The sequence below is a fragment of the Temnothorax longispinosus genome, chromosome 6, assembly GCF_030848805.1.
Source record: "Temnothorax longispinosus isolate EJ_2023e chromosome 6, Tlon_JGU_v1, whole genome shotgun sequence".
Lineage (NCBI taxonomy): Eukaryota > Metazoa > Arthropoda > Insecta > Hymenoptera > Formicidae > Temnothorax > Temnothorax longispinosus.
The window spans coordinates 7013092-7025281 of NC_092363.1; the positions used below are offsets into that span (position 1 = coordinate 7013092).

The 12190-nt window shown below is 36.2% G+C and overlaps 1 protein-coding gene and 2 long non-coding RNA genes across 7 annotated transcripts in view; 2 read left to right on the forward strand and 1 right to left on the reverse strand.

Moving 5' to 3' along the window:
* The window catches only part of LOC139815372 (uncharacterized), a 44840-nt gene that overhangs the window by 22063 nt on the left and 10587 nt on the right, over positions 1-12190 (reverse strand). The window lies entirely within an intron of this gene.
* Positions 1342-6493, forward strand: LOC139815358 (cilia- and flagella-associated protein 70). Of its 5 annotated transcripts, XM_071782245.1 has the most exons (19): positions 1356-1959; positions 2023-2123; positions 2234-2364; positions 2467-2600; positions 2744-2880; positions 2944-3067; positions 3173-3277; positions 3350-3493; positions 3645-3827; positions 3913-4046; positions 4150-4298; positions 4376-4539; positions 4617-4763; positions 5020-5150; positions 5235-5355; positions 5464-5613; positions 5699-5861; positions 5983-6082; positions 6258-6298. In XM_071782245.1, exons 2-17 carry the CDS (start codon positions 2065-2067, stop codon positions 5771-5773), a joined length of 2088 nt encoding a protein of 695 aa, XP_071638346.1. In that variant the 5' UTR covers positions 1356-1959; positions 2023-2064; the 3' UTR covers positions 5774-5861; positions 5983-6082; positions 6258-6298. The 5 variants fall into 5 exon arrangements, with proteins under 5 accessions (XP_071638348.1, XP_071638347.1, XP_071638343.1 ...); XM_071782242.1 differs by having other exon boundaries at positions 1355-1959; positions 3173-3493; XM_071782244.1 differs by lacking the exons at positions 5464-5613; positions 5699-5861 and having other exon boundaries at positions 1365-1959; positions 3173-3493; positions 6258-6493.
* Positions 10564-12064, forward strand: LOC139815373 (uncharacterized). Its single transcript, XR_011732724.1, has 3 exons — positions 10564-11218; positions 11373-11654; positions 11827-12064. It is a non-coding gene; the product is annotated as an uncharacterized lncRNA (long non-coding RNA).

Sequence of the window (12190 nt, forward strand, 5' to 3'; positions counted from 1 at the left end):
ATCTTTATCGCTCATCAGGTGTAAAACAAGGATAAAATAAGCAAATAGCACTAATAGCGTCTTCCCGAACGCACCTTTAGTCCTTCAAAGTCGAAGCATCGACAAACAATTGAAAATAAAATCGCGACTATCGACTCTATTACTATTAAAGTACATGAAGGTTATTTTATTAAACTCGCAAAAAATATCGAAACTTGAATATTTTCCATCGTTTAAATAAAAGTTAGTAAACTAGCAGAGAGAGATATATATATTTTCGATATTATATATCTTTATATATATCAAAATGGAAGAGCCTTTGGTTCAAGATGAGCCAATTAAAAGGAGCATCAAAATAATGATAGAATCCATTGAAAATATTGTAAGTTTTCCATTCGCATGCTACAATTCAATGCTACATCGTAATCATGAGAAAATTCGCTTTTATGAGACAGACGGTGAAAGAAGAAACTGGCGTATCGTTCGTCGTGATACATAATGACGTAGTGCTCGGAGAAAGTATTCCTCTCATTATCGATCCGGGTTTCAAGGAACCGCCGCAAATTTATGACGTCAATTTCGCGGTCGAATTTTCATTTATAGTTAACGACCGTAATAGCACGGATCCAATCGTATCAACGCCGATTTTAAGTAAGGAACTCAAGCTCTTCCACGTCGCGATGTATTTGGATCCATACCAAGAAATATTTCATGATCTTATCAGTAAGAATAATTAATTGTTCCGATTGCGGTAAATCGTATGCTCGTTGCTTCGTCAGTCAAGGTAACGTGCGATGCTCAAGATCAACGTATGCCCGATTCCGCCGAATCAGCCGCGGAGTCGAAGAAGAAAGTAACAGCGGTCGCTCCACAGCAGACATCGACTTCATCAAGCGTGATTGGTTTTTGCACTCTCGATCTAATGCCGATATTGCTAGGTAAATTGCTATTTATCGCGTCGAAACGGGGAAAGCGAGACCGAGGCACACACCGCACTCAAGATAATTCTTACGACCTTGACCGCCAGGTGAAAAATCGCTCGCCGAAAGATTGATAGTGCAAACGCCACATCTCTCGTTTGACGGCAATGCGGTCTCGTGGCAAAATCTTCCTTGGTTAAACGCGACAGTAACATACGACGGCGACGAGATATTTCCTTCGCAAGCAGAAATTAATTTCCTGAGTGTTACGGTGGAAAGTATCTACAATCCACCGAGCTTCTTCGCCGAAGACGCGGATTATAAAACGGGCACGATAATATATGTTGACGACGAGGTGTCTCACATGTTTTCAAATAGTTATAGTCAAAGATAAAAATTTTATTTTGGATATTTAGATATTTCTTTCTTTTCTTGTGTCAGTATATCAAATTGAAGAGAAACTGATCACAATTATTTTATGATATAATATTTTACTTTTCTCGTCATAACATATATAAAAATTTTAAGAGTGAAAGAAAAAATAGTTTTGTAAAAATAGATAGCGAACTGCAGCAATAAAACTTGCAAGATAAGAAAGGTAAACCCGGAAAAGATAAGAAACTTCACAGATAATATGCGAGTATCAGTTCCAAGAACTGATTAGAACGTCAAGCAAATATGATCTGAGGAATTGCATTTCCGCACACAAATAATTGATTATAAAATTTACAACCGTTATCGTGGACATTCAAATTCATTGCTGTGTGTTCCAGATGAATTCTCTGTGTTAATCTGATAAAATATCGACATAAAATAAAATGACATTTAGTCGCGCTCACAATATTGTAAAAAAAAAACAGAATTATGATACTTTTTACCGCAGATTCCGGAAAACTTAATATTCGAGGACGGTAAATGGACAAAATATCGCGACTTGGAGAGAACCAAACGATGGCGGAGCCTATCGAAATTACAAAGTCGCGCCAGATTGTCAAAATGGAAACTCGGCCACGATTATACACGTGTGAGAAATACGCTGGATGCAGAATTCGACGTACAGGTGGGTCTAAAACGGGCACGGCGTTTCGCAATTTGATCCAACGGAGTAACGTGTAATTTGCAGAAGAAAGTGTGCCAGGACGAGCCTAGGATCGAGTGGAACTTTATGAATCGCAGCATGTTGCGCAATGTGGGAAGCGAGGCGATGAGGAAGCATCTTGTCAAGTATACATATTCACTGGAATCTCTCAAATATATAAATACAAGACTATATAAATATAAGACGAATATAAAGACCGAAGGATTCGTGTTAAATATCAAAATTACGTTCGAAGGTATAAATATTGGCCGTTTCAATTTATGGTGCACGCGGAAGAAAGCAGCGTTAAACAACAGGAAAGAGAATCGGCCAAATGTCAGCTTTATCAGTGTTACATTGACTTATCAGAGCTTGTTTTCCCGGGGAGTAAGCGCGAACAAATTTATTTTAATATACATGATAAATAATCATATTGATATTGAAGCTTAGAGATACCTCCTTTCTAAATTTTAATCAAATCTTTTACAGTAAAAAGCACTCGTGTAGGTGCGCAATTGTACACGCATGACGCGTTAAGCATGGCCGAGAAGACTGGCTTGGAAAAGGATATCTTCTCTATGGAACCTTGGTGTGAAGATTTAAAAGGACGAGAATCGGAAAAGGTTGCTACGATATAATATTTAAAAGAATTTTACGTTTATTTAATAATTGCAACGTTCATTGTACATTGTATATAACACTTTCTTTAAACAATCGTAATTAAGAAGTCATAATTAAGAAGGTTTCTTTAATCTGTTTCGAACAGTCGATTCAGTCGGACATTGAGACAACGCAAAGTACTCCGTTAACTTCGGAGACTGGCGAACCCGTGTTTGTCATAGTCGAGGTCGAACTTTTTCGTCCGCTCATTCCTTGTAGACTCGAAACCGATCTCTCAGACATGTAAGTCAATCAATTGTCTAAAAAATGACGCCAAAATTTATCCCGAGTGACTAATCTCGTTAGAATCGAAGAGATGATGAAGCCAAAAGCAGTTAAACCGCATTACGTTTACTCCGACGAAGTAGCGGAGCAACAATATGCAACTTGCATTCAGAAACTAGTAGAAACTATTACGGAGAGCTACAGGGTATCAAGATCCTTTATCTATCTCCTCTATCCTATCTTAAAATAATTTAATCTCATACATTGAAATGCATGTACGTTGTTTTATCAACATGCCGTTTCGTATTAGGATTTCCGTGAGAAAAAGAAGCGAGAGAAGTTGTCTGCTTCGAAAGAACGAGAAAATGATTTTGAAAAGCCGAAGGAAACAAAGTATTGCTTCGCTCCTGAAGAGGTGAGATTAAAACAGCGAGACACGAGAAATTATTACATTGCACGTTCGTATACTTGTCACGACAGTTTTCAGGACGAGCTGGCTTGTTTCACGCAATATCTGTACAAAACTGGCACGTATTTAAACGTACGCAGCACTTTGAAGATAAAAGTGATTACGTTGCTGGATCAAAAATTCAAGACGAGCATGAACACCGTACATTCTATTGACAGCCAGGTTTAAAAATATATTACTTAAAAATTATTATTATTATTATATATAATGTATATAATAGTCGTGTGATTTTTCAAACATAGATTCATATTCAGAAATTTATTTAAACGCGATTCAAAATAAAAAAGCTCTGAAAGCTACAATTTATGTGCAGAACTTTGTGGCATCTGTTTACACGTATCTCGTCGAACAAATGCACCTGGCCATCAACAAAATTGTCGAAAGCCGTCTCGCGGATGACGATTCGTGGACTGCGATGCCTAAAAAATTATATTTCTACGCCGAAGAGGCTTACGAGTTAGGTCACGTAGACGATGCAAGACGGCATTATCAGGCTGTATGTTATATGTAACTGAATATCTTGTTTTAAGAATCATATTGAATATCATATCGAGTGTCATTACGCATAATCTTTCTCGCAGGCAATTGCAGCAGATAAAAGTGAACCCGAGGCGTGGACTAAATACGCGATCTTCCTCGTGAAAATCGGCGACGTGGAGCGCGCAAAGGAATGCTGCCGCGAGGCGATTCTTTCGAACAGACGAGATAAATTTGCGTACGTGAAAATATGCAAGTGTACCTTCCCAGTTGGCCTAAGGAAAAAAGACGCAATAAATTCTCAAATAATCTTATATAATAATAGATATCTCTCTTCGCAGTTTACTGGCGTACGGATTGATTCTCGCCGAAGATCGAAGCTTTCGAGAAGCGGAGGTCTTTCTGAGAGCCGTTACTGATTTCTACCCGCGATTTATTGAAGGATGGGTTATTTTGCACCTGTTTTACACTCGCACAAATTACAGCCCAGGTATAACAGAAACCCATCAGATCTTTATGTTAGGTAAAGATAGATTAGAACGTATGAAAAATATTGTTTTCTAACAGGGATAGATCTCACTTTAAGAATAGCGGAAAAATGCATGAAGGACGGCGACGAAGAGACGGACATCTCAAGTGAAGACCCTCTCGCTTGGACAATGATTCACTGTCCACGGGATAACGTGTTTATGATAACGGCCACGCTGCTACTAAAACTGCATTTCTACGACGTAATATATGTCTGCTTTTCAAATACGTCTTATATAAGAACACGCCAACTATGCTGTCACGATTCGCGTTTGTGCAGCTTGCCGATTTAGCGTTGGTGAAAGAAATGTCTCGCGCAGGCAGATCCACTCACGTTCTATATTATCTGGCCGTGCGACGTTACTTATCGCACCAATACGAAGAAACTTTATTGCATCTAAGAGAAGCCGAATGTATTTATGGACTGGTTCGTTCGCCACTTCCACTTCCATTCACTTTTACACGTAAAAAATATTTTTACCGTCAACTTGAATTCCACAACTTTGATTTCGTAATTACAAACTGCAGAATATCGATTAATTACTTAGATAAAGGATAAATATAAGATAATTTTAAGTTAATTAATTGATTATATAACTGATTCAGTTGTCATGTAAATATCGATTAAATTATTTCCCTTGTATCATATATTTAAATTTTAAATATATATTCTTTCTATTCAGGATTACTCGATAAGCAGTTTAATGGGGCACTGTCATTTTCAAGAGGGTAATTTCGCGGAGGCCATTCATTGCTACGAGTTCGCCAATGCAATGTTCAACAGACCGGACGATTTGCATCTCGTGCAGACGAGGTAAAATCACTTATTTTTCGATATTGCGATTGAGAGGAGAAAACAAGCAGAGCCGGGTTATTTATAACAGCATTACGATGCCAGAATGGGACTGTATTACGAAAATGCCGGTGATTACGAGCGAGGATTAAAAATTTTCCTCAGCGTGTGCAAAACCTCGCCGACGGCGGAAACGTGGCTCGGAGCAGGAATTGCTTTTTTCGAGGTAAATTAAATCAAATTTTAAAAAATGTCTATGCAAAGACGAAGATTTATGTGCAAAAATTATTCTTTTACGCACAAAAACCGCTTCTGCACACGAAAATTACCTCAGCTGCGGCGATTTACGGAAGCCGAGGCGGCTTTATCGGAGGCAAATCAAATCGACAATCGTAACGCGACTGTCTGGAAATATCTATGCCTGTTAAACATGTCTTTAGAGCGTCACGACGAGTTCGCTCAGTGTTACGGACAAATCGCCCAGGTGAAAAGCTGTAATAAAAGAAAACAGGAAATAGCATAGCGTTCTTGTCGTCGTTCTTTGTGACGTGTCACCTTCGCTTTTGCAGAACAACACGCCTTTCTCTCTAGAAAAACGGTCCCTCAAATCGCGAGATGGAAAACCGGGATCGGTCATGCTCTAGATGCCGCGGACGTCGAAGTATATAAAATTTCCCCTTTTTAATTCAGAGATTTAGTTAACGTTCATCGACAATCGCGATGAGATTGACGGTGAGTCAGGCTGCAGGCTACGCGTATTTATAAATTTGTGGTGTCAGCTAGACTTGGTTGCGCAATATTACGCGGCGGAAATAATCGATTGAATAAACAAGGATCTAATATTTTCTTACAGTGCACTCTCGTTATACTCTGTCTGGTTGAAATAGCGATGTTTACGACGATTAGCTGCGATGAGTCAAGCAACGCAGTGCGTCACTCGGCTTTGAAAAAAGGTAATACTGCAACGACATCGATATCGATATTAGCCAGCGCGGAAACACTTCAATTTATATTCTACTCTCGAATAAAGTAGAATGAAAAAATTATAGAAAAAGAAAATGCAAGATAATAATACCGCGGTATTCGTAAGCGCAATTAAAAAGTATGAAATTGGCTATTTGTTTGCAGATGATGTTCCACGAGTCAAAATAAAGGTGTTTCGCGGTCCAACGCAAGAAGGGGACGGCGAATTTTTCGCTACTTGGGGATATTGGATTCAACAGCCCAGCAGATAATATCGATATGGCTATTATGTTTTTCTTGTTACTTGCTTTCTATCGCACAACGGTTATATGTAGCATCAAAATAATTATTTTTTTTTATGTGTGTTATAAATAATGTATATCGAAAGATCAAAATTGCAAGACGTCTAATTGTTTTCACGATGCATTAAAAGAAAAGGACTTCCGTTTATTAACTACGTCGCAGCGCAAATATAATTAATATTTCCGTCAAACTGGACAATCCTTCGTCTTCTTGTCAAGTTGAATAGGAATATTGAAGGGGAACATATTAGAATATACATAGAAATAGTAAAAAATATATAAAACATTTCACAATATTAAGATGTCATGTCATATTTATTGTTCGGGCATGTATATTATAAATACAATGCCGATTCTGAACATGAATACATGTTACTTTTTATATAATGGATTATTCGGATTCAATTGCTTCGAATGATTATCGAGGTCGGCTTTTGTCGCTTCCCCTTGATATCCCGCTTTATGTCCAGGACCCGAGGGAACATGAGTCGGGTTGCACTGTTTAGTGCGATTTGCGTCATTTGCTTCCTTTGGATCCATCTAGAACAAACAATTTTACAATAAAATATATAATAACATAAATATTATAAATCAATACGTGACTCGAATTCGCAATAAATTGATTAATATGTTCCACATAATTTTATTTTAAACAAAAATTTTGTTACATTGTCTTAAAAATGCACTGCACTGTTAAATATTAAAGGATAAAATTTAAATAATACCTTAAATTAAATAACACTTTATTATGTGTAAATAATATTTTATCATGTGTGCCATAATTTATTATTTTAACACAAAACAGTATTATTTTGACTTCATTGGTTTAGTAAAATTAACGATTGAATAGGAGCAGTGGCAACTTATAAAAATGATTAAAATGAACAAATTGAGTATAATTTGACACTACGAATTTAACTGTGCGTGCATATGATATATATCGCATTATCCCTCACATACGGATTCTTCTATCACAATTTAGGTATTATGTCGATACACTGAACTACAATCGTTAAAATAGATAACTTAGCGATATTCAAGTTATTTCTATTTTTTAATATAAAAATAATTCTCAATATTAATTTTCTCTTTTATTGAACACACACATCGTGTTATAATATTTAAAATATTAATATACTTAATATAAGCAAAATATAAAAGCAGCTACGCCCTTTTTTTAGTCACGTACTGGAACAAATTTCTAATAAATAATGAACGTTTTCAACATTTTTTTTAGCGAACTTTTAATAAAATATTTTACACACTGTCACAATTTTATATGTTGTTGCTGCTGCTGCTGCTATTCTTCATTTTCAATTTAACACTGCGCGGATACCGTGCTTTTTACGTTAAGGCACAGTCGATTTTTTATTTATGATTTCCACGGGAATGGGAAACATTCATTGCAACAGTTTCGGCCTATGTAAGTGTAAAAATAACTTTTTGAAATCTTAAAAATGATACATGAATTTTTATAGATTTTTTGTAACACAAAAACGTTTTCAAAAATCCTTTGGACCTAAAAATCTCAAGGTGAGTATTCCAAAAACCCGGTGTCCGCGCAGTGTTAATCATCAAATCGTTAATTTTTTTAGGACATTTAAATATACATACCACAAAAGATAAAATAATCAATAAAATGAAATTGATAAGATAAATAGCTTACTTTAGTTACCTTCAAAAAGCCTTAAGCTTATTGATGAAGACTGCTGGATGAGAAGACTGTCTTCAGTCAAATCTGCGTAACTGACGGTCAAGGATTCAAGCCAAGAAGACACTATCAGTACGGTTGCGACGGTTTTGAAGCAACGCCCGTATTGATCGCGGTATTTATACCATCTTGAGCATCATGCCGGGGACCCCATAGAGACAAAGTCTAATAAAAAGGAAGGGGTTTTCCCAGATTGGGTCCCATTTTCAAATTAGAGGTAGAGTTGGTCCCATTTTCAAACGAAACTAGAGAAAGAGTTGGCTACCTTGCATTATCAAACCGTGCATACGGCGCATGACAATATTCTCAAAGCCTGAAGCCCGTTACACATGTCGTGCAACGAGTTTGTCCAAACGTTATCTGATGCATAACATACACCGACGGACAACGATTCGTCCCTAGTGAAGCGAGTCCGAAAGATACCCACCCTGTTCCATCTAGTAGATTCATATATATGTATGCGTCATGTATGTACACATATAAGTGTGGGTGTACAGAGCTTTCGATCCCAATTTCTGGAAGATTTGTTTGAAGATAGAATCAAGTCTATACCATTAGTTTGGAAACGGAGTCTATCAATAATTCTTTTATTAATTACAATTTGCTTCTACAAGGTTCTCCGCACGATGTTCGAAATGGTATAAATGTCGCGATCAATATGAAGCTTTAAAACTGTCGAGTAAACATCGCGAGAAAATTAAAATAAATTACGATAAAATTTACATTTCTTTAATATATATATATATTATTCAAAACCAAAACACAATCTTCTTTCGAGATTGTTAACTTAAATATTAAAAATAAGTTTATCTCGTAGTTTATGAAAAATTCTGAATAAAATAAGTTATATATAAAAAGCTCTGTCGATATATTAATTAGTAACTAACGAAGAAATCAATCCCTCAAAATCCCCAGATCTTCTCCACAACGAATTGGACTTGCAGTTATGTAATAAATTTCTCAAAGCTGTCATGTTGCACGTCGTCTCTTCTAGAGAATATTTACTCCTCTTCTAATATTTGCAAATAAGAGTTTTATGACAGTCAAATTTTTCCAGTAGTTAATCAGACTATGGGTGGTATTCATAATTCGTTCTTATATTTAAGACTATCTTAGTACCAATTTAAGATGTTGTAAACTAATCACAAGTCGTATTAGCATCTTAAGACAATCTGGAAATAAGAACGGACTTATGAATATGGGTCTTTAAGCAATTTCTCGTATGATAATATTTAACTTTTATTAGTTAGTCGCTACGCATTTTTATATATACATGTGAGATGACTTATGTGTCGTGCGCAGTCACTCTATATTATTTAGGTCTTGTGCTAATATTCTAAATCAAATCACGATTATGCACGTGTGAGAAATACGCTCGATGCAGAATTCGACGTACATGTGGGTCTAAAACGGGCGCGGCGTTTCGGAATTTGACCCAACGGAGTAACGTGTAATTTGCAGAAGTGTGCCAGGACGAACCTAGGATCGAGTGGAACTTTATGAATCGCAGCATGTTGCGCAATGTGGGGAGCGAGGCGATGAGGAAGTATCTTGTCAAGTATACATTTTCACTGAAATCTCTCGAATATATAAATACAAAACTATATAAATATAAGACGAATATAAAGACCGAAGGATTCGTGTTAAATATCAAAATTACGTTCGAAGGTATAAATATTGGCCGTTTCAATTTATGGTGCACGCGGAAAAAAGCAGCGTTAAACAACAGGAAGGAGAATCGGCCAAATGTCAACTTTATCAGTGTTACATTGACTTATCAGAGCTTGTTTTCCCGGGGAGTAAGCGCGAACAAATTTACAATATTTTAATACATGATAAATAATCATATTAATATTGAAGCTTAGAGATACCTCCTTTCTAAATTTTAATAAAATCTTTTATAGTAAAAAACACTCGCGTAGTTGCGCAATTGTACACGCATGACGCGTTAAGCATGACCGAGAAAACTGGCTTGGAAAAGGATATCTTCTCTACGGAACCTTATTGGAGTGAAGATTTAAAAGGACGAGAATCAGAAAAGGTTGCTACGATATAATATTTAAAAGAATTTTATGTTTATTTAATAACTGTAACGTTCATTGTACATTGTATATAACACTTTCTTTATAAAATCGTAATTAAAAAGTCATAATTAAGAAGGTTTCTTTAATCTATTTCGAACAGTCAATTCAGTCGGACATTGAGACAACGTAAAGTACTCCGTTAACTTCGGAGACTGGCGAACCCGTGTTTGTCATAGTCGAGGTCGAACTTTTTCGTCCGCTCATTCCTTGTAGACTCGAAACCGATCTCTCAGACATGTAAGTCAATCAATTGTCTAAAAAATGACGCCAAAATTTATCCCGAGTGACTAATCTCGTTAGAATCAAAGAGATGATAAAGCCAAAAGCAGTTAAACCGCATTACGTTTACTCCGACAAAGTAGCGGAGCAACAATATGCAACTTGCATTCAGAAACTAGTAGAGAGTAGAGACTATTACGGAGAGCTACAGGGTATCAAGATCCTTTATCTATCTCCTCTATCCTATATCTTAAAATAATTTAATCTCATATATTGAAATGACGCCAAAATTTATCCCGAGTGACTAATCTCGTTAGAATCGAAGAGATAATGAAGCCAAAAGCAGTTAAAGAAACTAGTAGAGACTATTACGGAGAGCTACATCAGGGTATCAAAATCCTTTCTATCCTCTATCCTATCTTAAAATAATTTAATCTCATACATTGAAATGCATGTACGTTGTTTTATCAACATGCCGTTTCGTATTAGGATTTTCGTGAGAAAAAGAAGCGAAAGAAGATGTCTGCTTCGAAAAAACGAGAAAATTATTTTGAAAAGCCGAAGGAAACAAAGTATTGCTTCGCTCCTGAAGAAGTGAGATTAAAACAGCGAGACACGAGAAATTATTACATTGCACGTTCGTATACTTGTCACGACAGTTTTCAGGACGAGCTGGCTTGTTTCACGCAATATATGTACAAAACTGGCACGTATTTAAACGTACGCAGCACTTTGAAGATAAAAGTGATTACGTTGCTGGATCAAAAATTCAAGACGAGCATAAACACCGTACATTCTATTGACAGCCAGGTTTAAAAATATATTACTTATAAATTATTATTATTATTATATATAATGTATATAATAGTCGTGTGATTTTTCAAACATAGAAGATTCATATTCAGGAATTTATTTAAACGCAATTTAAAATAAAAAAGCTCTGAAAGCTACAATTTATGTGCAGAACTTTGTGGCATCTGTTTACACGTATCTCGTCGAACAAATGCACCTGGCCATCAACAAAATTGTCGAAAGCCGTCTCGCGGATGACGATTCGTGGACTGCGATGCCTAAAAAATTATATTTCTACGCCGAAGAGGCTTACGAGTTAGGTCACGTAGACGATGCAAGACGGCATTATCAGGCTGTATGTTATATGTAACTGAATATCTTGTTTTAAGAATCATATTGAATATTAGCTGCGATGAGTCAGGCAACACAATGCGTCACTCAGCTTTGAAAAAAGGTAATACTGCAACGACATCGATATCGATATTAGCCAGCGCGAAAACACTTAAATTTATATTCTGCTCTCGAATAAAGTAGAATAGAATTATATAAAAAGAAAACGCAAGATAATAATACCGCGGTATTCGTAAGCGCAATTGAAAAGTATGAAATTGGCTATTTGTTTGCAGATGATATGTTCCACGAGTCAAAATAAAAGTGTTTCGCGGTCCAACACAAGAAGGGTACGGCAAATTTTTCGCTACTTGGGGATATTGGATTCAACAGCCCAGCAGATAATATCGATATGGCTATTATGTTTTTCTTGTTACTTGCTTTCTATCGCACAACGGTTATATGTAGCATCAAAATAATTATTTTTTTTTATGTGTGTTATAAATAATGTATATCGAAAGATCAAAATTGCAAGACGTCTAATTGTTTTCACGATGCATTAAAAGAAAAGGACTTCCGTTTATTAACTACGTCGCAGCGCAAATATAATTAATATTTCCGTCAAACTGGACAGTCTTTCGTCTTCTTGTCAAGTTGAAT

What these genes read in the sequence shown, in the direction of transcription:
- LOC139815358 (XM_071782242.1), top strand. Translation starts at nt 2,065, where the DNA reads ATGAATCGCAGCATGTTGCGCAATGTGGGAAGCGAGGCGATGAGGAAG. An exon ending in TTGCATCTCGTGCAGACGAG is followed by an intron (nt 5,151 to 5,234) that starts GTAAAATCACTT and finishes TTACGATGCCAG; the next exon opens with AATGGGACTGTATTACGAAA. An exon ending in GTTACGGACAAATCGCCCAG is followed by an intron (nt 5,614 to 5,698) that starts GTGAAAAGCTGT and finishes TCGCTTTTGCAG; the next exon opens with AACAACACGCCTTTCTCTCT.